Source organism: Camelina sativa, chromosome 11 (assembly GCF_030686135.1).
Source record: "Camelina sativa cultivar CO46 ecotype springtype chromosome 11, ASM3068613v1".
Lineage (NCBI taxonomy): Eukaryota > Viridiplantae > Streptophyta > Magnoliopsida > Brassicales > Brassicaceae > Camelina > Camelina sativa.
The window spans coordinates 17,700,359-17,722,725 of record NC_141890.1 but is presented as its reverse complement, the minus strand read 5'-3'; the positions used below and the strand labels follow the sequence as shown (position 1 = coordinate 17,722,725).

Here is a 22,367-nt window from a genome sequence, read left to right as displayed (position 1 = left end):
GGACTCCGACACCTGGAACCCTAGCATCACCGGCCTCTCAAGCACCAACACTGCCCTCTCTGGCCACACTCATGGAATCCTCCTGAATACCCTGCGACTCACCAACACCCTCAGTTGTCACACTCTTGTCCACAATATCACTAACTGATGGGACTTTGCCCCTACCACGACCACGACTACGACCTCGTCCTCGACCACGACCAGCAACAACATCTTCTCTAACCATCTGCACTACCATGAACAGAAGACTAAGCAAACAATTTAAACAGAACACAGAAACATAAACTCACCGTGGAATCACACAGTAGGCTCGAAGAGGATGTTCTAGAACTCCATGTCACATACAATTGACTAACTAACATAATCAATCAAAGCATGCAAATCCCAAACATCTACAGCACAAAACCTAGTAAACCCAAACCTAGAACCGTAAGGGCTCTGATACCAAAATGAAACGACTCGCCCCGTTTTTTAAATAATAATAATAATAATAATAATAATAATAATAATAATAATAATAATAATAATAAGAAGAAGAAGAAGAAGAAGAAGAAGAAGAAGAAGAAGAATAATATTAATAATAATAATAATAATAATAATAATAATAATAATAATAATAATAATAATAATAATAATAATAATAATAATAATAATAATAATAATAATAATAATAATAATAATAATAATAATAATAATAAATACTCTACAACTAGTGGTCTCATACTCACTAGTCACCTTAACCAATAACAGAAACGATAACATTAACCAATAAATATCCAATAATAAATAACCAATATTAAAGTATAACAATTAACCAATAATCAAACATCAAAAAACATAAAACCAGCAACCTAGCAATGTTCTATTGACCCAACTCTAGCAACCTAGCAAAGCCATACAACAATCAATCAAGTCCCTAGAACATCCTCCTCTTCATTGCCTTGATTCCACGATTACACTTTGCCTTTACCTGCACCACAAACACAAATTGAGATGCATGAGTATTTGATAAACACTCAGTAAGACAAACCTCCTATCTACTGGGCTATTATACACACAATCAACTGAGATACCAATGTCTAAACAGTCAACAAACAAAGCAAAAAAACCAGGAAGCAAACATAGTCTCGCTGGAAGGGAGGTGTCTGGCACTTGGTGTCGACCGACACTACCCCACAGTGTCGACCGATGCTGCTCACTGGTGTCGACCGACACCCTCCTGGTGTTGATCGACACTGACTCTGCAATCGCGAACTGCTCGAAGCCGAGGGTCGAATCTCGCTTCCCATCTCCTCCAATCCGTCCAATACTCATTCCCAAAGCCATATGAATCCGTAGGAACCTTATAGCAACCATAAAAAGCAAGAAAACACCACAAACAACACCAAACAAGCAAGACAAAGGAAATCTCAGACTTAGATAAGCCATGGTCATGCACTCACCTCTTTGCAGGAAGTTTCTGACCAACAATGACGAATCTTACACTCCCAGCAAGCTTCTAACACCTTCCTAGCTTCAGATCTCTCAAGAACAGCTAAGAAATCTCACCAATTTTCCCAAAAACTCAAGAACGCTTCTTTTCTCTCTTTTCTCTCAAAAATCTCTAAGCGGCGACAGAAAACCACTTTACGAAACCCTTTTGTCGACAATCCACTTAAATATCTTGGTTCAATGGTTTTCTTTAAACCAAATCAACCCAAATCGATAATTAAATCGAACTGGTCGAACCAAAAATTAATGGTGTCGATCGACACTACCCTTGGTGTCAATCGATATCCACCCCAAAACGCATAGTTTTGGTTTGCGGATGTTACAAAATCGAAAATTGTCTATTTCAAATAAATGATCATATAAAATTGAAAAAATAAATAAGTATTTAAGATTACTATTCAAAAAAACATGTTAATTTAAAGGAAATTTTTGTGAAATAATTCGCACAATTAGGCTTAGATAAGTTAGTAATGTAGTTAAACCATTCTCACTATATGTATCAGATAAAGATCGAGGTCGAAACAAATTTATATGTAACATAATAAGTGCAATACAAATTGGCAACAATTAAACAAATTTATATTGCATACGGGATGAAATACTAGTAGTGTATAGAAGAAGAACAATTTAGGTAAAATGTTATTACATTGGGTAATATTAGAAAAAAAGACTTAACCAAGTGGGTCATGGCCTAGTAATATTTCCCATGCTCGCAACTCGCAAGTCGCAAGTAAGGAACAAATTCCACTATTCCATAAACCGGTTACGGTTAGCAATCACCATAAACCAGAAAAATAGAAATTAGCTTACATATTGTATATAATAATTTTTAACAGTAAATTGAAGAAAAAAATTAATCCTTTTTCACATCATAATTACACCCTTGGAATTCAATTAATTATAATAAAACTAAACAAAAAAAAAGTTGGAAACAAAAAAAGAAAAATACGAGATCTTAGAAAAAGATCTGGTAGGCTGTATCGTATCGTTGTTCGGGGATTGAGAGAGAGAGAGAGCGTCTCTATATATATATTATTATAGTACCATATAAGCCATGCCTTCTCTTACAATCGAAACTTACCTTATTTTTTTTTTAGTGATGAAAAACTCAATGCACATGTTTAAGTCTTTTTCGCTCCTAGTCGTTATATAGGTTCTTGCTTCGTCATTATATAGTAGGTTCTTGCTTCATTACATTACGATCGAACTTTTTTCTACTTTACGCGATGGCTCCGTTCTCTGATGTTGATTTGAAGAAGAAGAAGTTTTTCAAAAAGAAGTTTCCAATTAACTAAGAATATAGCATTTTAGTGTACATATATTGAACACCATCCAATTAACTAACATGTTTAAAAAAATAAATAAAGCTTATTCGGAATTGAGTGTCGAATTTTAGTATCTTTGGAAACCCTCTCACACATAAAATCCATTTTACCTTTTTCCAATCGAATTCATACCATATCGAAAATTGTTCATTTCAAATAAATGATCATATTAAATAGAAAAATAATAAGTATTTAAGATGACTATTCAAAAAACACATTAATTTAAAGGAATTTGCACATGAATTAGGCTTAGATAAGTTAGTAATGTAGTTAAACGTTCTCACTATATATATCGGATAAAAATTGAGGTCGAAACAAATTACTTACTAATAAAAGGGGGTGAGTATTGATATGGATTCTTCAATGCAATCTATAGTGATATATTCTCAGTTTTTTGGATATATCCAATTCCAACCTTTGTTACATGCATACTTATGATCAATTTTGTATAATCGTGATAACTAAAGATAACATAGAAAATCAAATTCTAGATGATAGGTAAGGTATTGTAATCAACAGTATGGATAAGGACAAGAGGCGATCCCAGTGGCGGAGAGATGACAAGGAGTGTTGGTAACATAATTCAAAGAGATTGACAAGACAGAAGAAAATTCACACAGATGTACGTACGAAGATAGTAAGATAGTTTATGCCGAAAGATATGTACAATAGAACCTCCATAAATTAATACTCGCTATAAATTAATAAATTCTTTCAGTCCCGAATTGGGTCGGTGTAAAAAATGACACATTTCGATAAAATAATAAAATAATATTTTTTTTGGAAATCTTATGTAAAAATATGGTCCCAACAATATCATAAAATAATAATCATATAAACTATATATCTAAAAATATCTAGTGAAATATGATTCTATTGTTGTTTGTCTATTTTTGAATTTGCATTCTTGTTGGAGCTCTTCTCTAATTTTTTCATTGTTGTATTTTAAAATCGCATCCATAAATTATGAAGAGTCATAGATGCGATAATTGCTTCTTTAGTAATTGGTTTTAAAGGTACCGCAATATCTTTTGCGCCTTCATAATTACCATGAAGGATAGTAGTAACAATCTTTTCTAAACTCTAAACTTCTAACATTTCTCATTTTTACCTAGATAATCTATTAAATAGTTGATATTCATCCTATTACGATAACCAAGATTATAAATTAAGAAAATTCTTTTAAAAATATGAATGGTAACAAAAGTATTTTATTTTGTAATAAGAAAATTTCAAAATAAAAATGAAAAAAATCTCTTCATAAATTAATATTTTATTAATTTATAGATAAATTAATAATTATTAATTTATCGATAAATTAAAACCTCTATAAATTTATAAAATTGCATGGTCTCGACTTTATTAATTTATAGAGGTTTTACTGTAATTCAAAGATACTGTCTCAAAGTTGAGAGAGACTTGACATCATTTACAATCATGGTCTAACAATTGTGACAATTATAATTCAAAGATATTGTGTAGGGAATTTTTGTAACAACTGTAACGTATAATTCATTTACAAAAGAAGACTTGATATGTGGTGTACTGGTGTAGTATATAAAAAATGAAGTAGAGATAACTACAGAAGTGGGAAAAACTGAAACTAATATACTTTATGAAAATTAAATTAATTCACAATACCCATATTACAATTCATTACATTTTAAATAGACTACAAAAAACTTACATGAATTAAAAAGTATTTACACCAATCGAAAGGAGTGAAAACTAATATTTACAAATTTTAAATATTAATTGCTAAAGAAAAATTATACACAAAACATAGTACCACATACTGTAGGTTATTTTTGTCAAATTGTTATTATACTCTCACGTGATTCAAAAAGAAAAATAATGAAAATAAAAGAATTCTAGAAATAAGAAATGTTAGAATTATATCGGGCGTAGCCCGGAGATTCCTCTAGTTTATATGTAACATAAGTAAAATACAAAACCTAGAGAGAAGTTTCGACATTCCATATATTGGTTCGAAACAAAAAGAATATATATAAAGTTCTCATACATCGAAAGATTACTTTTTTTTCCTCTCTCTCAAATCTGAATACGATGGCTCCTCCTCGTAACAAGTTTGATGATTCGAAGAAGAAGTTTTTCAAAAAGAAGTTTCCAGGCTTTAAGAAGAAAGCGACAGAGCTCTCTGTTCTATGCGGCAACTCTGTCGGATTCATCTGTTACGGCCCCAACAACGATCTCCAAGTCTGGCCCGAGCCTCAAGATAACCCACAAGCCCTAACAGAAAGTTCAATGCGTTAAGCGATCAGAAGAGAAAGAATCACGCTTGCGATCTTTACGACTTCGTCTCTGATATCAAGGGTTTGTCGGGTGAGGATTTGAGGAGACATATCGATAAGCTTAGCTCTCACCTAGTTGAAATCAAGCAACTAAAGACAAGTATGTTAAGAAGAGGCGACTCGAAGAAACCTAAGCCGAAGGAGACGGAAGAAGATCATGATCATATTAGGGTTTCAGAAAATTGTAACGTGGCTATGATGCCGGAAGATCGATTAGGGTTTGACGAGTTCCCTGGCTACCACGAAACTGATTCCAGTTTGGGATCTTATGCTGCTTTCACGGATGTCGGTGTTTCTGATTCTTCTCTGTTGGATCCTTTTACGTTCGGCGATTATTTTCCGGTGCCGCCCACAGATAATTTTGGGGTCGATGGTGTTTGGGATCTTTGTCCGATGGATTTGGAGTTTTCTTCACTATTTCCTGGCTACGATCCACTTCCCACTGATTCTTTTATGTCGAGCACTTACCAAACACCGGTCATAGCAGATAACTTAGGATCCGTCTTCTAGATTATGACAACACGATCAACTAGGGTTTGACAACAATGTACTTCACCACCTATATATATATTCTCAGTGTCGATGATTATCTTAACTTGTATGTTTTTCTCCAACGCAAATCCATGTTTGTCAAGTTTTGTACTTCTTTCCCCTTGTTTTATTATGAATTGATAATGAATGAAATCTCTCAATCACTATGTCATCTCTTCTGCAATTGCTTCTTCCACCTTATCACAAGGTATTAATAACATTCAGTTTATGTATATTGGATTCATATATATATTTTACTCTCTTTTTCTTTCCTACAATATTGAAACTTTGAGTTATATTCAGATGTGTATGTTACAATCGAGTAGAATTGTTGCCACTTACTGCAGATATTAGCGTTGCAAATTCTGTCAGCGAGAAATATTTACACAGAACAGAACTACTTGACTTTTGTGTTGCAGAATTTTATCTACCAAATATAGGATCAAAATATTATTACGCCACAGGATGTATTTATGGTCTTTTGATTATTAGCTATCTTTGAGTGTGATATCTTTCCCTTTTCCCTTCTTGTCTCCACCGATCTTAAAGTGCTTGCACCTCTGCAAAGAAATAGAAACACACAAATGGCTCAGAACCGATACCAAAGGAGTGTTTAACAACGATAATGAATGTCTCACACATTACCTTAATAGGGCGTTGGGAGAAATGTTTGCAGCTTTAGCACTGAAGCCTCAGGACAATCTTCTTGGTTGTCTTAGCTTGTTGCAAAGAAATACAAATGATTAGCACAGGCGAAGTAAAAGATCATTCCTATAAGAATTTCACATGGTTATAGAACTGAGCATATTTCACACAGGCAAATCTCAACTCCTATATTGGTTCTCAGACTGTAATTACAGATCAAAATAAGGCGAATCAAATCTGAATCAGAGTATCATTGTTGCTTTTGTGTTACCTTCTTGTGGAAGACGGGCTTGGTCTGACCTCCATAACCAGATTGTTTGCGGTCATAACGACGCTTTCCCTGGGCAGCAAGACTGTCTTTACCCTTCTTATACTGCGTCACCTTGTGCAAGGTATGCTTCTTGCATTCCTTGTTTTTGCAGTAGGTGTTCTTAGTTTTAGGAATGTTCACCTAAGACACTAAAAACCAAACCCTTTCGAGTTAAACTACCACAAGAAATGGTTTGAACAACATACAGAACTGATTACCATCATAAAACAGAACCCACATACGCCCTTAAGTTTAAACACTTCAATGTATTAATAAAGCTTCCTTTCTCCTAAATCATTCAGAACTGATTGCTACAATACGATCTGGCTACTGAACTAGTCAATAAACAGTTTGTGATTCCTAAAATTACAAACCCTTCAAATGAACATACATATTACCAAATTCCCCTAAAAATCAGAACTGAATTGCATAACAAATGCACGACGTTACATCATTTCTGATGCTCTGCTCTTCTGATGGGTTCATGTGTCGTGAACGGCCCATACGTACGAGACTCCTTAATCCTAGCTATTGGTTTAGGTCTTTATCGTTTTGTTTTTATGGTTATCATCACCTTGTATCTAGGAACTAGATAGATACAAATCTCGTATTGTGTTTTTCTATATATACGTCGATGTAAATCAAAAGGGAAAATATGAAGAAAAATAGTTAAAGTCTTGTGTTCTTATAAACTCTGATTGGGACCTTAACATCTTCACAGAGACGAAGTGGATCAAATCCTCAAAGTACAACAAAGAAAGGCAACAACACAACCGATTCAAAGACTGAGCATTATAGACTCTAATAATACTCGATTTCAGATGCAAAACCAGAAACAAACACAAAACAGATCTAAACCTACATACATCAGCGACCAAAGACAAACTATAGGAGAAATCTAAAGAAAGAAAGAGAGAAGAGAGTCACCATCTTCGCTCTTCGGTGAAGTTCGTGTCGTCGCATTTTGAAGCATCTTATTCCTTTAACGGTTCCTCTCTATCCATTTCCTGCACTTCCAGAGATTTTCTGGTCACTCAAAGATGTGACATTTTCCTTGTCAAGTGAGGCCAAGAACTCTAGAGCTATTGCATTCTCCTCAACAGGAGCTGAGGGCTTTTCTTCAACATTTAATTTACTGCCTTGTTGGACTCAACAGAATCATGGCCTTTTGAAACATGTGAAGATGTTTTTGGAATGAGTTCTGTTACTACACGTCGATGCGATGCGAAACGCTGCGTTAAAGGTGGCAATACCACAAAACACAACGAAACGCACCGTATTGGAGAGGTTATAGTTGGTTATTAAAACGTGAAAGGTTTTGTGTTGTGTTTTTCATTCATGCATTTTTTTTATACGAAACGTTGTCTCTAATTCTTGGGGAAACGAACACAACCGTAGATTTGATGTCCGATTATGTTTATATAGCTTCTCCAGTTTGAGACAAAAACAGAATTGACTTATCATTTCGAAAAAAAAAAAAAAAAAGAAGAAAATGGCGAATGAGTTTGGATTCGGGATGGGTTCGGTTCTGGCAGTTGTTGTCGTTGCACTCATCTTATTGTTCGCTCCGTTGATGATGGGGCCTGTGGCTCCTCCATCTCCTCCACTCCTCTTGGTGTTCCCGGTCGTACTGCTGTTTGTGTTTCTCTATCTCCATTTTGCTTCTAAGTGAAAGTTTCGATCGATCCCTCTCTTATGATAATCATGTACTTTTTATGCAGTATGTAGACTGCATTTATCTATGTTGTTGATTATACATTTGTAGAAAAAATAGTGTATTCTATCTATGATCTATGAATTATATGTATACTACTCCGTAGTATTTATCCGTACTACGTTCGGATTCGGTATAATAAACATCAAAATAGTTACTATTCTACTGTTTTTGCCATTGAGTGTGGCCTTATCAGGTTTTAAGCTTTGGTTAAGCATGTCACCACCAAGTGAGAGTTTTCTGTTTATGGCTGCATTTACTGACGTTCTCAATGGCGTATTTCTGCTTTTATTTAATAAGTTTCTGTGGAGATTCTTCAGACCCTGAAATGAAAGCAACAATGCCAAAAATGCCAATGATGTTTTTGGCTCAAATGCCAAGGATTAGTTATTAGTAAACTAAAAACCAGTTTTCCTTACTCTCTTTGTCTCTGTTTATCATACTATTTTTCACCCCTTACTAAGGTTTGAAAACAATGTAGTGTCACCTATATATATATATTCTCACTGACGATCATTATTAGTATTTAACTTGTAAGGTATTATTAACATTCAGTTTATGTATATTACCTAATAGATCATAGATCACTTATGAAATGCAAGTAGATTTATTGAATTCATATATATTTCACTCTCTTCTTCTTTCATACAATATTAAAACTTTGAGTTACATTCGGTAGTGTATTTTACTATCGAGTAGAATTGTTACCACTTCTTGCAGATATTAGCGTTGCAAATTCTGTCAGCGAGAAATATGTACACACAGAGAACAGAACTACTTGAATTTTGGGTGTCCAGAAAAAATGATTTAACATAGGTACAGAAGAAATATATTAGAACACCATTTAACACACAAAATAAAAAGGACAAGTTTGTTATGTAGTAAATACACTTTAAACACATCTGCACATGAGGAAGTTAATGTGCTGAAAATTTAACTTTTTAATGGTGTACGCTGATTACCAAATTTTTTATCTCTCTGATTAGTAAATTTCAAAACATACAGCCGGTGCTTATATCGTATATCTTGAACTCGATCTCTGCTTATCTCACCTAATGCCTAGCTCTAATATAGGATCAAAATGTTATTACCACACAACAATTATTTAAGGTCATTTGATTAGCAGTCTTAGAGTGCAATAACTTTTTAAAGCTTAGACATTTTTGTTATACGTTCTAAAGAATTCAACTGAAAACAAAGTGAAGAAAGATTGGTTCATAAAATTAAAAGATAAAAGAAATTCATACGATACTGTCCTAAAAAATTAAACACCACAACCATTTCTGGTAGTTTCAAAGTGTATCTAAGTATCGAAAAGAAGCAAGACAGGTACCAAACAAAAGAGAAAAGAAGATAGATGAAACAACTTAAAAGAGAGATGTTCCCTTTCCCTTCTTGTCTCCACCGATCTCAAAGTGCTTGCACCTCTGCAAAACCCACACAGATGTAAGAAATAGAGCTGATGAGACAGTAAGCGTTTAACAAAGATAAAGAATGTCTCGGACATTACCTTAATAGGGCGTTGGGAGAAATGCTTGCAACTTTGGCACTGAAGCCTCAGGACAATCTTCTTGGTTGTCTTAGCCTGTTCCAAAGAAAAACAAATGATTAGCAGGCAAAGTAACAGATCATTCCTACAAGAATTTCACATGATTAACTGAAACATATTTCACAGAGTAAAATCTCAACTCCTACATTGGCTCTCAGACTGCAATTAGGGATCAAAATAAGGCAAATCAAATGTGAATCAGAGCATTGTTGTCTCTTTAGTGTTACCTTCTTGTGGAAGACGGGCTTGGTCTGACCTCCATACCCAGATTGCTTGCGGTCATAACGACGCTTTCCCTGGGCAGCGAGACTGTCTTTACCCTTCTTATACTGGGTCACCTTGTGCAAGGTATGCTTCTTGCATTCCTTGTTCTTGCAGTAGGTGTTCTTAGTTTTAGGAATGTTCACCTAAGACACAAAAAACCAAACCCTTTTTGAGTTAAACTACCACAAGAAATGGTTTAAACAACATACAGAATTGATTACCATCATAAAACAGAATTCACATACGCCCTTAAGTTTGAACACTACAATGCATTAATAAAAATTCCTCATTCTCCTAAATCATTCAGAACTGATTGCTACAATACGAACTGACTACTCAACTCGTCAGTAAACAGTTTGTGAATCCAAATTACAAACCCTTCAAATGAACATACAAATTTCCAAATTCCCCTAAAAAACAGAACTGAATTGCATAACAAATGCACGACGTTACATCATTTCTGATGCTCTGCTCTTCACAGAGACGAAGTGAATCAAATCCTCAAAGTACAACAAAGAAAGGCAACAACACAACCGATTCTAAAACTGAGCATTATAGACTCCGATAATACTCGATTTCGGATGCAAAAACAAACACAAAACAGATCTAAAAACAAGTATTTTCGATTGTTCTAAATCTACATAAATCAGCAACCAAATAAAAACTCTACGGAAATACTAAGTCTCAGCCTAACCTAAGAGAAATCTAAAGAAAGAGAGAGAGAAGAGAGTCACCATTTTCGCTCTTCGGTGAAGCTCGGTGCCGTCGTCTTCCCCACTGCTCCAAAACCACAAATTATCTCAAAGGAGCGGAGTTTATAAGAGAGACTTTGAGTGAAAACCCTAATCCTACAAACTTTGGGCCTTCATAAATTAAGAAAGCCCACTCACGTAATAAACAATCAGGCCCATATCAAAATCTTACTTACCTTTTTCAGAAAGAGAATAAATACTATATTTTACTTTGCCGAAAATATTATTACTTTTACATCAATCAAATCACACTGGCCCCGTGAGACCAAAGCTAGCCGTTTAGATATTATACATACACACAACGGTTATATTTGATTCTTTCTTTCTTTGTTCAAAATTCAAACCTCGTGAATCACAAAACCCTAAATCCCCTTTTCAATTTCACTCTCTCTCTCTCTCTCTCTCTCTCTACTCTAACGCTCTCTGAATCTCAAAATCCCCAATTTTTTCAATTTCAATCTATCTAAATCTTGAAAATTTCTTCAACAATGGCACCGACGCCGTCATCTTCAAGATCGAATCAAACCCCATACACTGTAATCAGAACTCCACAAACCAAGCAACGCCTCAATTTCCACTCAAAACCCACAAACCCAGATGGATCCAAAGACCCAACTCCACCGGAGCATCCAGTCGAAGTAATCGGACGGATCCGTGATTACCCAGATCGGAAAGAGAGATCAGCTTCGATCTTGCAGGTTAACCCAGATAACCAAACGCTAAGAGTCAGAGCTGATGTTGGGTACAGAGATTTCACACTAGATGGTGTTTCTTTCTCGGAGGAAGAAGGTATTGAAGACTTTTACAAGAAGTTTATTGAAGAGAGGATCAAAGGTGTCAAGGTTGGGAATAAATGCACGATCATGATGTATGGACCAACTGGTGCGGGGAAGAGTCATACGATGTTTGGTTGTGCGAAGCAGCCTGGGATCGTGTATCGTTCGTTGAGGGATATTTTGGGTGATTCTGATCAAGATGGTGTTACTTTTGTTCAAGTCACTGTCTTGGAGGTTTATAATGAAGAGATTTATGATCTTCTTTCCACTAACAGTAGTAACAATTTAGGTATTGGTTGGCCTAAGGGAGGAAGCACCAAAGTAAGTTTCTTTTTTTTCATTACCATTCTCTGGAGTTCGTAGTTTCTGACTTGGAATTGGGTCAATATTGAAAGGTTTTTGTAATTTGTTGTGTGTCTACAGGTTAGGCTTGAAGTAATGGGGAAAAAGGCAAAAAATGCGACCTTTATTTCAGGGACAGAGGCTGGAAAGATTTCTAAAGAAATTGTGAAAGTGGAGAAACGGAGGATTGTAAAAAGTACTCTTTGCAATGAACGAAGTTCCAGGAGTCACTGCATTGTACGAACGATTCTTCTTGATTGGATCATCATATATATCTATACAACTTATGCCTGTTTCTGAAGCTTACAAGTGTTATTGTTTCCGTCTGTAGATCGTACTTGATGTGCCAACTGTTGGGGGAAGACTGATGCTTGTTGACATGGCTGGTTCAGAGAATATAGACCAAGCTGGGCAGACCGGATTTGAAGCAAAGATGCAAGTAATGTTTTGCATTTTTTATAGCCTAGCCTCTCTCAATCCATTTGATTCTACCAAAGTAGTTTAGTTATGAATATCAACTGACTTATCTCTCTCTCTACAACAGACAGCTAAGATCAATCAGGGAAATATTGCTCTGAAGCGTGTTGTGGAGTCTATAGCAAATGGAGACTCTCACGTACCCTTTAGAGACAGCAAGCTTACCATGCTCCTCCAGGTGAAAATTGTGTTCTATTGTTTACTCCTCAGGAAGATGTCTGTGGCTGCTTAGTTAACTTGGAGATATATTTAGTGTTAATCTATTTTTTCTGGATGCAGGACTCCTTTGAAGATGACAAGTCAAAGATTCTTATGATTCTGTGTGCTAGCCCTGATCCAAAGGAAATGCACAAGACTCTCTGTACTCTTGAGTATGGAGCAAAAGCAAAGTGCATAGTTCGTGGGTCTCATACTCCAAACAAAGACAAGAATGGGGGTGATGAGTCTGCTTCTGCTGTTATTTTGGGATCAAGAATAGCTGCAATGGATGAGTTTATTCTGAAACTCCAGTCTGAGAAGAAGCAACAAGAAAAAGAAAGGAATGATGCACAAAAGCAGCTGAAGAAGAAGGAAGAGGAAATTGCTGCTTTACGATCCCTATTAACACGAAAGGAAGCAATTGCTACCAATGAAGAGGAGATAAATGAAAAAGTAAACGAAAGAACCCAACTTGTGAAATCGGAACTAGAGAAGAAACTCGAGGAATGCAGAAGAATGGCTGAGGAATTTGTTGAGATGGAGAGAAGGAGAATGGAGGAAAGGATTGTGCAGCAACAAGAGGAACTGGAGATGATGAGGAGACGTTTAGAGGAAATTGAGGTTGAGTTCCGGCGCTCAAGGGATGGAGGAAGTGTTGATGAAACTAGCGGGTTTGCCAAAAGACTCAGGAGTCTTTACTCTGATGATGATCCTGGTATGGTGAAGTCAATGGACCTTGACATGGGTGAACCAGAACCAGTCAAGCAACTCTGGGGGGTTTCACACCAATCCAGCAACACAATTAGCAGCAATTTCGCTAACATTTTGCAACCAAAACCTGCAGAGAATATGGTAACGCAGATGTTCCCTGACCGGGTATGCTTGAGCACTGTCTTTGAAGAAGAAGAGGTTGAAGAAGAGGAAGAAAAAGTGATAGTTGAGGATAAAAGCATCTGCTTAATAACAACACCAATGCCTAGTTTCAACTCTGAAGGTGTGGGTAAAGAGAACTGCTTCAACAGTGCAGATGACAAAGAATCAGCCTCGTCAAGAAGGTTGAGAATTCAAAACATTTTCACCCTTTGTGGCAATCAGAGAGAGCTGTCACAACACGGTGGACATGAGGAGGATCAAGCCAATAATGATGCACCACTTGATAAGAAAGACAGTCAGTTGTTTTCTACAACGAATAAGGCTGAAGCACTAACACTAGAAGAAGCAAAGGAAAACAATATCTCAGTCGATGAAAGGAAAGACGGTCAAATAGATATCTATGTTAAATGGGAAACAACTGCTGATAACCCTCGAAAGCTCATAACAACACTCAGAGTTACAAAGGATGCAACACTAGCTGACTTGAGGAAGCTTATTGAGATCTACCTTGGATCTGATAACCAAGCTTTTACCTTCCTTAAGCTCGGGGTAATAAACCCGTAACTAACAAGCACAAAAAGCTTTACATTTATCTGTTTGTTATGCTCTGATCCTAAATGCAGTTTCTTTACAATGTTTGAAGGATCCATGTGGAGCTCAAGTGGCAAAGGAGAAAGAATCAACAGTGCAAGCTTCAAGCCTTCCTTTCTGCAACGGACATGCTTACCTAGCTACTTTGAGACCGGGAAAGAGCTCACAGCTTCAAAGTCTTACACCGGCAAGCCCCCTTCCACTAACTCCCATAGAAAACAAGATGCAATTTACGCCCATCTCAAGAGTGACACCCAGCCACCAAGTTGATGAATTTTCATCACCCAATCTCGCAGCTCATCTCAGCTCCACTCCGTTCATCACTACTAGAAGACATTAGTCGCTATTTCTTATTTTCTGTGCTTTTGAAAGATGATGTGACCTCTGCCTATTTCTCGGTGTTGAGAAAGTTATGTAACCAAAATGTATGTTCTAGGATGTTTCAGCAGATGCAGACAAAATATATTTTCTTATTTTGTCCAAGATTTGTCAACAGAATCTTCATCAAAGTCTGAGAACTTCATTTCACCATAATATGACTAGTAAATTACGTTGGTTTTGTATATTACAGTTTAAATTTATTATGAACGCCACAAGGTTGGAGAAGACGAGATAGGCTTTCACATTTTAATTCTATATCGAAGTTTTAGAAAACAGAGGAGGAAAAATGTTAAGTACACATAAGAAGTTACATTTTAATGCTTTATTAACAGATTCTTTTAAAAACAGAGAATGAGAGATTGGGAGAATGTAATTAACTCTCTTTCTTTCTCTCATCTTGTTCCAAAGGTTAAAACAACGCGTGGACATGTCTTTCCTATTTTCAGAGGACAGAGCCATCATCATGGAATGTTGTCTTTTCACTCTCATCAAACTTCTCCTTCCTTATTTTCATTTCCTCTTTTTCCCAGAGCCGCCAATGGTGAGGAGCTCAAAGCTTCTAATGGCATCCTCATGCCCAGGCCTTGCAGCTGCAGATGTTTGCTTGGATTCATAGCTCTGTTGAACCCGTTGGGTTGTGGCATGGCGCGATCCACTTGAAAATAGTCGGCTTGAGTGGTTGTCGCTTGGCTCCGCTGATGAGCCAGGTCTGCTGCTTGATATCACACCTCTCTTTGAGGTACTTCCATTACGAGACTCGTGCTGCAAGTGAAGCCAACAAATCAAAACAGACAAACTTTCTCATATTCCTTAGAAATTTCCTACTTAATTAACATTAAGTAGAGAAATTTTCATGATAGATCTACAGGAATGGCCAGCGAGGGAATTAACAGCAAAAACTAACCACTTCTTTGGCAGAAGAAGGTATATCATCAGAAGATCTGTGTCTAGAGCGGTCACCATGAGCGCCTTGGCTTGAAACATTTCGTCTGGTGAATGCCTCAAGTGCGCCTGTAAATCTTCCTCCCAGGTCCTGTCCTACTACACAGAACAAGGAATTAAGTTGTTTGGGATCTTCCACTATTTGAGAAATTTTGTGGGACACAAATTAATATCTGAAGTTCAGTTGAAATAGTACACGTTTTTCAGCACCCAAAATCGTCAACACTCAAGTCTCAAAAATATACAAGCTAAAAGACAATTTTAAATATTTTGAAGGTATTAGCCGGACTAAGTTAGTCCCTACAATATTGGAGACAGAGAACATCAATGTACCTGTAGGCTTTTCAGCTCTTTCTGCAGGTGGTCCTGGAGGGTCCAATGCTGGTCTTGGGGATGGCTGTTATGAATGATAGACACATAGATAACAATAGCAGGATAAGATTTTGGATAACTTAATTGTGGCTCTCACACGTAAAATCAAAAATGAGACTAACCCTTGGTCTCGAACTAGAGCCAGGCTGAGGATATTTTGAGATTGTCCAATCAAACACGTAATCGAGCTGATAACCTGCATACTTCATTCCATCAAATACGTACAAGAAAGCAAGGGATGATACTTACGGGAATAAAGAACCAACACAGTAAGAAGTTTTAACCTTCACGAATGAAAAGGTCCCTGAAAAGTCTTCGCAGGTATGAATAATCTGGTTTGTCCTCAAATCTCAATGATCGACAGTAATGGAAATACGAGGTGAACTCTGATGGATACGACTTGCAAAGAGTCTCCAAAAAATAAAACCATGCTATGTCAGAACTACTGGACATCTTAAAACATTATCTGCATATAAAACCTTAACAATGATGTACCTCTACAGAAGTAAGCATCTTCTTTTCACTAATCTTGTCATACTTTTGCTTCTTCGTACCAGCTTTTAAACCTTGCCACGGAAGACTGAGACAGGAGACATGAACTCAAGTTCAAGATTTTCATTTTCATTTTCTTTAAGAAGTTATAAGCTGTATGCAACAAAGAAATTTCACTACCTTCCTCGTAGAAAATACATCAACACATAACCAAGTGATTCCAGATCATCTCTTCTACTTTGCTCTGTAACCAAGTGTGAAGCCAAGAGTTATTAAATGCTTCTGACAAGAAATCCACGGATGTATGAGATGAAAGAAGCTCTTACCAATCCCAAGGTGTGTGTTCACACTTGCATACCGAGCAGTTCCTGTAAGATTCTTGTTTTCCCTGCAAAATTACAAGGAATTCTACTAAAGCAAGCTGGAAGAAGAGTGCACAAAGGAAAATATCGAACACAGGTCCTGAACTCAGTAAGGAATAGAGAACATTTTCTATTCTCGCACCAACACAAAGGTCTGGGAGAGTGCTATAAGAAAACACTCGTGCAGCATAAAATTCGTGTTTCAGTAATAGGATAGGCACGGAAGATCATCTAAGAAAAATCTACAACAGGTTCCTAGACAAAAATATTCAGTAAGCATTGATATCCGAAAAGGAAGGGTAAGAATTTGCAGATCTCACCTGTATGGTATATGCTTTTGTGTCTGAAGATCCTTGTATTTTTTAGCAAGGCCAAAATCAATGATATACACCTGAGGATGAAAATTAATTCAGTAAAACAGAGAAGGCTTTCGTACTAGTCCTATCCAAAGAATCACACAGAGATTTATTCTAAAAAGAAACCTTCAAGACATACTCCAACTCATGCTGAAACAGTAGGATTACCTGGTTTGCTTTTCGCCCAAGACCCATCAAAAAGTTGTCTGGTTTAATGTCGCGGTGAAGAAAACCCCGTGAATGCATGTACTCAACTCTACATAACTGCATTGGTACAACATATTCAAATGAAGAGATGAGCAGCGTTCCCAAAGACCAACCTAACATCATAAAATAAAGAGCAAACCCATTATTACTCAGCACTTACCAATTGATCTGCGAGCATTAGAACACATTTTAATGAAAATATTCGCTTGCAGTAATTGAACAAGTCCTCCAAGCTAGGCCCAAGAAGGTCGATAACCATACAACTGTATTCACCCTCAACTCCAAACCATTTGAGATGGGGAACACCCGCTATTTGAAAATAAAGATAACATGTCAAGCCATCAGAGTCATAGAGGGTTGGAACTAAAAACTTTACACAAACTAACCAAGAAACACAACTCACTTTCTCCTTGAAGAAACATATATATTTTCGATTCATACTGCAACTGAGGATGCCTCGTCTTCACAGGTTCCTAGTGTCAAAGAGAACCGTTTTTAGAAACATGAACGGTAAGGTAAAGTATGATTTGAAGTCAAAACTAGTCTTACTCAAAAGTATTTACAAAAACTGTCAGATACAATCATAGAAACATATAAAGACTGCAAGAGTCAGTAGGATCCAGTATTCAAAAATCTCCAAAATTTGAATGAAAAAAAAATAAGAAAACAAAGTCGTAGTATTTACCAGCTTAACAGCGACTTCTTCTCCAGTTTGGATATTGATCCCTAGATGATCACAATTCACACACACACATTAAAAAAAAAAAAAAAAAAAAAAAAAACAAAGATTAAAAATTCACACTTTAGCAACAAGTAAACAAAACCCAAATGCAAGAACACTCTCAAGATGTCAAAAGATTGGTACCTAAATAAAGTTCCCCGAAGGATCCACTTCCGAGCTTCCTACCCAACTTAAACTTCCCGCCGATAACACGATCCATCTTTTGATTCCGATCTCTCTCTTTTTGAATTCACCAGTAAGACCCAATCGCCATATACACTTAAAGACGGGTTCAAATCAAAAAAAAACAAACCCAAGTAGCTAAATCAGCAAGTTAACAAACAACACAAGTGGATTGATGGATTGATTGAAGCTGATATGAAAGTTGAGGACTTTCGCAAGAAAAGTGTCTTCTTTTTAACTGCGAGAAAGAAAGAAGAATCTATTTAGAAGAAAGAAAAGGATGAAGGAAGAATCGGATCTGAGTTTGAGGGAAGATTTTGCGGAGATTTGTGGAAGAAAAAGAGAAACAAAGAAAACAAAGAATAATAAAAGAATATGGGAAAATTTTGTATTAGCCTATTATTATTATGTTGTTGTTGTTGTTATGTGAATGTGAGAGAGATGTTGTATTGTATGGAAGTGTAAGGGTTAGAGAAGAAAGAGAGAGACAAACTTGAACGTAAATCTTAGCTATTAGGGATCTTGATTTGTAAAAGAACAAATTAGGTGTTTTCGTGCACGGTTTCACATTTTTATTTCTTTCGGTTTTCTAACGACAAATATTCTAATTTCGTACTAAGTACTAACCTCTTAATGAACATCAATTAATGATCTAGAACAACAAGAGCAAAAATATACATACTATATGTGTTCACAGATTTATTTACTCGTCTTTTTTTTTTTTTTGCAAAACTCCATACTAAAAACAAGTTCTACATTTGTCATTTTAGCACAAATCACTTGGGTTTAGTTTATGATCTCTATCTTGGACAGATGTTTGGAAGTGTAAAGGATCTTATTTAATAAAAAGTTTTGAACAATTCAATTCAGAAAGACCGGTTCAACCTTCACAAATCACTTGGGACAACGAATTTTGCGTGAAAGACCGGTTCAACCTTCCATCAAAGCTAAGGAGATACAAGAATCTTCTAATGCTCGAGGAAGGGGTAACCGGGGACGTGGGAATCGTGGACGCGGGACTCGTGGATGCGGGAACCATGGGCGTGGCTAGTTGTCCTATCGTGAAGAGATAAGAAGCTAACCGAAGCGAAAGATTCGATTACCAACTTTATTCTAATTGTAATATGGGCATTTGTCTGTATTAATTTCTTGTTTTAAAAACTGTATGACTTAGCAGTCATGGTTTATGTATCACGAACTTATTATGAATAAATAGAGGTTTCTCGTAAAAAAAAAAAAAAAAAAAAAAAAAAAAAAAAATCAGAAAGCTAAGCATTAACTTAAGCATGCACGTTTACTTCATTACTTGTGTCTCCCGAACGTTCTGGTAACGTTGATTACATGGAACACTTTGTTGATGAGTAGTTTTATTATATATGGCCTTAAGAAATAAACTGTCGAGTCTTTTAATGTGTTCAGGTAGATATAGGAGCAAGACACTACAAGAAAAACTGAATATTGTGACGGAAAAATTGTGACCGTTTGTTCTGTCATAATATTACGACGATTTAGATACGAAAATGTGACGTATTTAAAACGGTCATATCTATGTCATTATTTAGTTATAATATTACGACCGACTAAAAGGTAACTACTTTTGGTCACTAATTGTGTCGAATTTGTTACAAAATATTTAGTCACAAATATAAATACGGATTTGTAACTAAATAAGGTAACTAGATTATACGGTTTTTGTGACTATATTTACGTCACTTTTAGTTACAAGTATTTTGTAAACTACCTGGTCAAAATTAGTCACTATTTTAGTTACCTTTGTGTGTTAGTCATAAATTGTGACATAGTTATTACCACTTTTGTTACTCCAATTAAATAATAAAATAGTTTCAATAATGGAAAAAAAAAGAGCTGAAAATACAATTTTTTCAAAAGAGTTCAAATGACAAATCTGAAAATTATTACTCACATTCGTCGTCAGTAGTTAATTCGATATCAGAATTCCCATCTTCAGCGTCTGATCCAACTTCTTCTTCTAGTACTGGATCATCAAGATCTTCTGGTTGACCATCTGGATATAATAGTGTCTCAACGTGCAATGAATCAGATTGGACAACACAATTAGTGTTATCATGTTGCAGTGCAGTGAAATCCAGATTTTGGTTGACCAATACTTTTCCTCTTGGCTGTATCATAATTGCTGCTTCCCATTGTTGATCTTTTTTCGGTTGAGTCATTCTTAGATATGGAACATAACATACCTGATCTGCTTGTGAAGCCAAAACAAAAGGATCGTACTTTTGATAATACCTTTTAACATTAATATCAATGATCCCTGACTTGTTTTTTCGTATACCTTTCCCAATGGTTGAATCATACCAATCACATTTGAAAACCACGACTTTAAGATCAACTGGTCCTGGATAATGCAGCTCATAAATCTCTTTCAATACTCCATAAAACTCAGCAGCTTCTTCACTTGAGCCGGAAGATGTTACACCTTTCACACAAACTCCATAATTGGCATTCTTTTTGTCTTTCCCATGATCATATGTGTGAAATATATATCCACGACAAAAATACATTAGCCAACAAGTATCTTGAACCATTGGACCATGAACGAGACTCAACAACCACTTTGGATATGAATTATTGTTCAAGGTATCTTCCACCTGTTTTAAAAAAAAAAAATCATGTGTATTCAACAACCACGATACATGCACATATTTTAAGCTTACAAAAAAAAATCATGTATAATATAAGCTTATCAAAGATACATGCACATATTTTATTTTATTTAAAAAAACACTTACATGTTTTTGTAACCAGCTTGAATATGTTTTTTTCTCTAAGCTCGGTTAAATTGTTTTCAGTAATCCCAGGATTAGCCGCAATCATGCTCTCATCAAATAACCTATATAAATATAAATTCATGAAAAAAAATTATGATTTATTACACTCAATCTACTAGTATATAAATTAAAGTACATATGTGTATATTATTTTTACATACCTTTCAAATGATCTTAATTGATCGCAGTTCTGCAAAATATATGTATGTGCAATATGGTAATCTTTATCTTGGAGCCAGATCTGTATTTCTTTACCACTGCCCTTCCCTGCCTGAGAAAATATATCTGGAATTCTATCAAACTCATGAGTATCGTCTTGATTACCTCCATCATATTGTCGATCTCCTGTTCGATGTTTTGTCTTTATGTGTGGTTCAAAGTAATAAGTACAAAAAGTAGAAATTTCTTCGTTGATGTATTGTTCAACAATTGATCCTTCTACTTTTGCCTTATTTTTTACTTTTTTCTTTAGATGGCCCATGTATCGTTCAAAACAATACATCCATCTAAACTGTACAGGTCCGTCAAGACTAACTTTATGTGGCAAGTGAATCACCAAATGCTCCATAACATCAAAAAAGGATGGAGGAAATATCTTCTCCAAATTACAAAGAACCATACATATATTATTTTGCAGCATCGCAACACCATCTTTGTGTATAGTTCTTGCACATATATCTCGAAAAAATAAGCTAGCACCTACAAAAAAAGATCATTATATGAATAAAGTTCTAACCATAGAAAATTAAACAGATTAGTGGAGAAGTATATCACAGCTTTAGACGTAGACCACTTGACTCATAAACAAAGAGATAAAAAAAACACAAAGAACTATAGTGTTATAATAAGCTAATAAAGAACACTTGACACGTAAACAAAGAGAATTAAAAAAAACAAACAAAGAACTATGGCCGTAAAAAAAAGCTAACACCTACAAACACAACCAACCGGATGATTAACACACCGTCACATAAAAAATTGCTAAAACATACACAACACCAACAACGACACAAGAACTATAATATAACGTAAAGTGCTAAAACATACACAACACTTCCGCTCCATTACGATTAACATGTCATTTTTGCGTTAACGTAACCGTAGAAGTTGTGATGGAGCGGAAGCAAGAAAGGAAAAAAGGATTTGTTTCTTACGTTCCCGGGAAGCTAAAGAAACAAGGATTCTCTGTTTTCTTCATGAAAAGCAGAGAAAAAACTCTGTTTTGCTACACAAAAACAGAGGTTTGAGACTTGAAAGAATACGCTTCTTTGCAAAACTCAGATTTGTAAGATAACTCTTTATTAATTCAATTCAAGGATGATCCTCTTTACAAGCATTAGAGGTTTTATTTATAGAGCAGCTAAGTCAAACTAAAAAGAAAAACCTAAAAGAAA

General features: G+C 35.7%; 6 protein-coding genes across 8 annotated transcripts; 3 read left to right on the top strand and 3 right to left on the bottom strand.

Annotated features, from left to right (window-relative positions):
- Positions 1-4,883: 4,883 nt before the first annotated feature.
- LOC109127308 (agamous-like MADS-box protein AGL49) lies at positions 4,884-5,638 on the top strand. Its single transcript, XM_019231901.1, has 2 exons — positions 4,884-5,033; positions 5,150-5,638. The coding sequence occupies exons 1-2, from the start codon at positions 4,884-4,886 to the stop codon at positions 5,636-5,638; spliced, it is 639 nt and encodes a 212-aa protein (XP_019087446.1).
- A 2,342-nt stretch (positions 5,639-7,980) lies between these two features.
- Positions 7,981-8,488, top strand: LOC104723784 (uncharacterized). The gene has a single exon (XM_010442190.3). It carries the CDS (start codon positions 8,107-8,109, stop codon positions 8,284-8,286), a length of 180 nt encoding a protein of 59 aa, XP_010440492.1. The 5' UTR covers positions 7,981-8,106; the 3' UTR covers positions 8,287-8,488.
- A 1,040-nt stretch (positions 8,489-9,528) lies between these two features.
- LOC104723783 (large ribosomal subunit protein eL42z/eL42y) lies at positions 9,529-11,145 on the bottom strand. Its single transcript, XM_010442189.3, has 4 exons — positions 10,876-11,145; positions 10,105-10,284; positions 9,839-9,913; positions 9,529-9,755 (listed from the first exon to the last, which is right to left on the bottom strand). The coding sequence occupies exons 1-4, from the start codon at positions 10,876-10,878 to the stop codon at positions 9,696-9,698; spliced, it is 318 nt and encodes a 105-aa protein (XP_010440491.2). The 5' UTR covers positions 10,879-11,145; the 3' UTR covers positions 9,529-9,695.
- A 77-nt stretch (positions 11,146-11,222) lies between these two features.
- Positions 11,223-14,633, top strand: LOC104723782 (kinesin-like protein KIN-10A). Its single transcript, XM_010442188.3, has 6 exons — positions 11,223-11,990; positions 12,093-12,248; positions 12,343-12,450; positions 12,556-12,666; positions 12,768-14,108; positions 14,203-14,633. The coding sequence occupies exons 1-6, from the start codon at positions 11,382-11,384 to the stop codon at positions 14,488-14,490; spliced, it is 2,613 nt and encodes an 870-aa protein (XP_010440490.1). The 5' UTR covers positions 11,223-11,381; the 3' UTR covers positions 14,491-14,633.
- Positions 14,634-14,748: 115 nt separating this feature from the next.
- Positions 14,749-18,763, bottom strand: LOC104723780 (casein kinase 1-like protein 11). 2 transcript variants are annotated; one of them, XM_010442186.3, is made up of 14 exons: positions 18,128-18,763; positions 17,948-17,988; positions 17,666-17,735; positions 17,423-17,571; positions 17,224-17,319; positions 17,020-17,090; positions 16,664-16,725; positions 16,518-16,581; positions 16,341-16,425; positions 16,130-16,256; positions 15,968-16,041; positions 15,807-15,870; positions 15,436-15,572; positions 14,749-15,293 (listed from the first exon to the last, which is right to left on the bottom strand). In XM_010442186.3, the coding sequence occupies exons 1-14, from the start codon at positions 18,201-18,203 to the stop codon at positions 15,042-15,044; spliced, it is 1,368 nt and encodes a 455-aa protein (XP_010440488.1). In that variant the 5' UTR covers positions 18,204-18,763; the 3' UTR covers positions 14,749-15,041. The 2 variants fall into 2 exon arrangements, with proteins under 2 accessions (XP_010440488.1, XP_010440489.1); XM_010442187.3 differs by having other exon boundaries at positions 15,436-15,569; positions 18,128-18,757.
- Positions 18,764-19,965: 1,202 nt separating this feature from the next.
- Positions 19,966-22,297, bottom strand: LOC104723779 (uncharacterized). Of its 2 annotated transcripts, XM_010442185.3 has the most exons (4): positions 22,128-22,297; positions 21,135-21,672; positions 20,935-21,035; positions 19,966-20,793 (listed from the first exon to the last, which is right to left on the bottom strand). In XM_010442185.3, exons 2-4 carry the CDS (start codon positions 21,611-21,613, stop codon positions 20,771-20,773), a joined length of 603 nt encoding a protein of 200 aa, XP_010440487.1. In that variant the 5' UTR covers positions 21,614-21,672; positions 22,128-22,297; the 3' UTR covers positions 19,966-20,770. The 2 variants fall into 2 exon arrangements, with proteins under 2 accessions (XP_010440487.1, XP_019087720.2); XM_019232175.2 differs by lacking the exon at positions 22,128-22,297 and having other exon boundaries at positions 21,135-21,405.
- Positions 22,298-22,367: the final 70 nt, after the last annotated feature.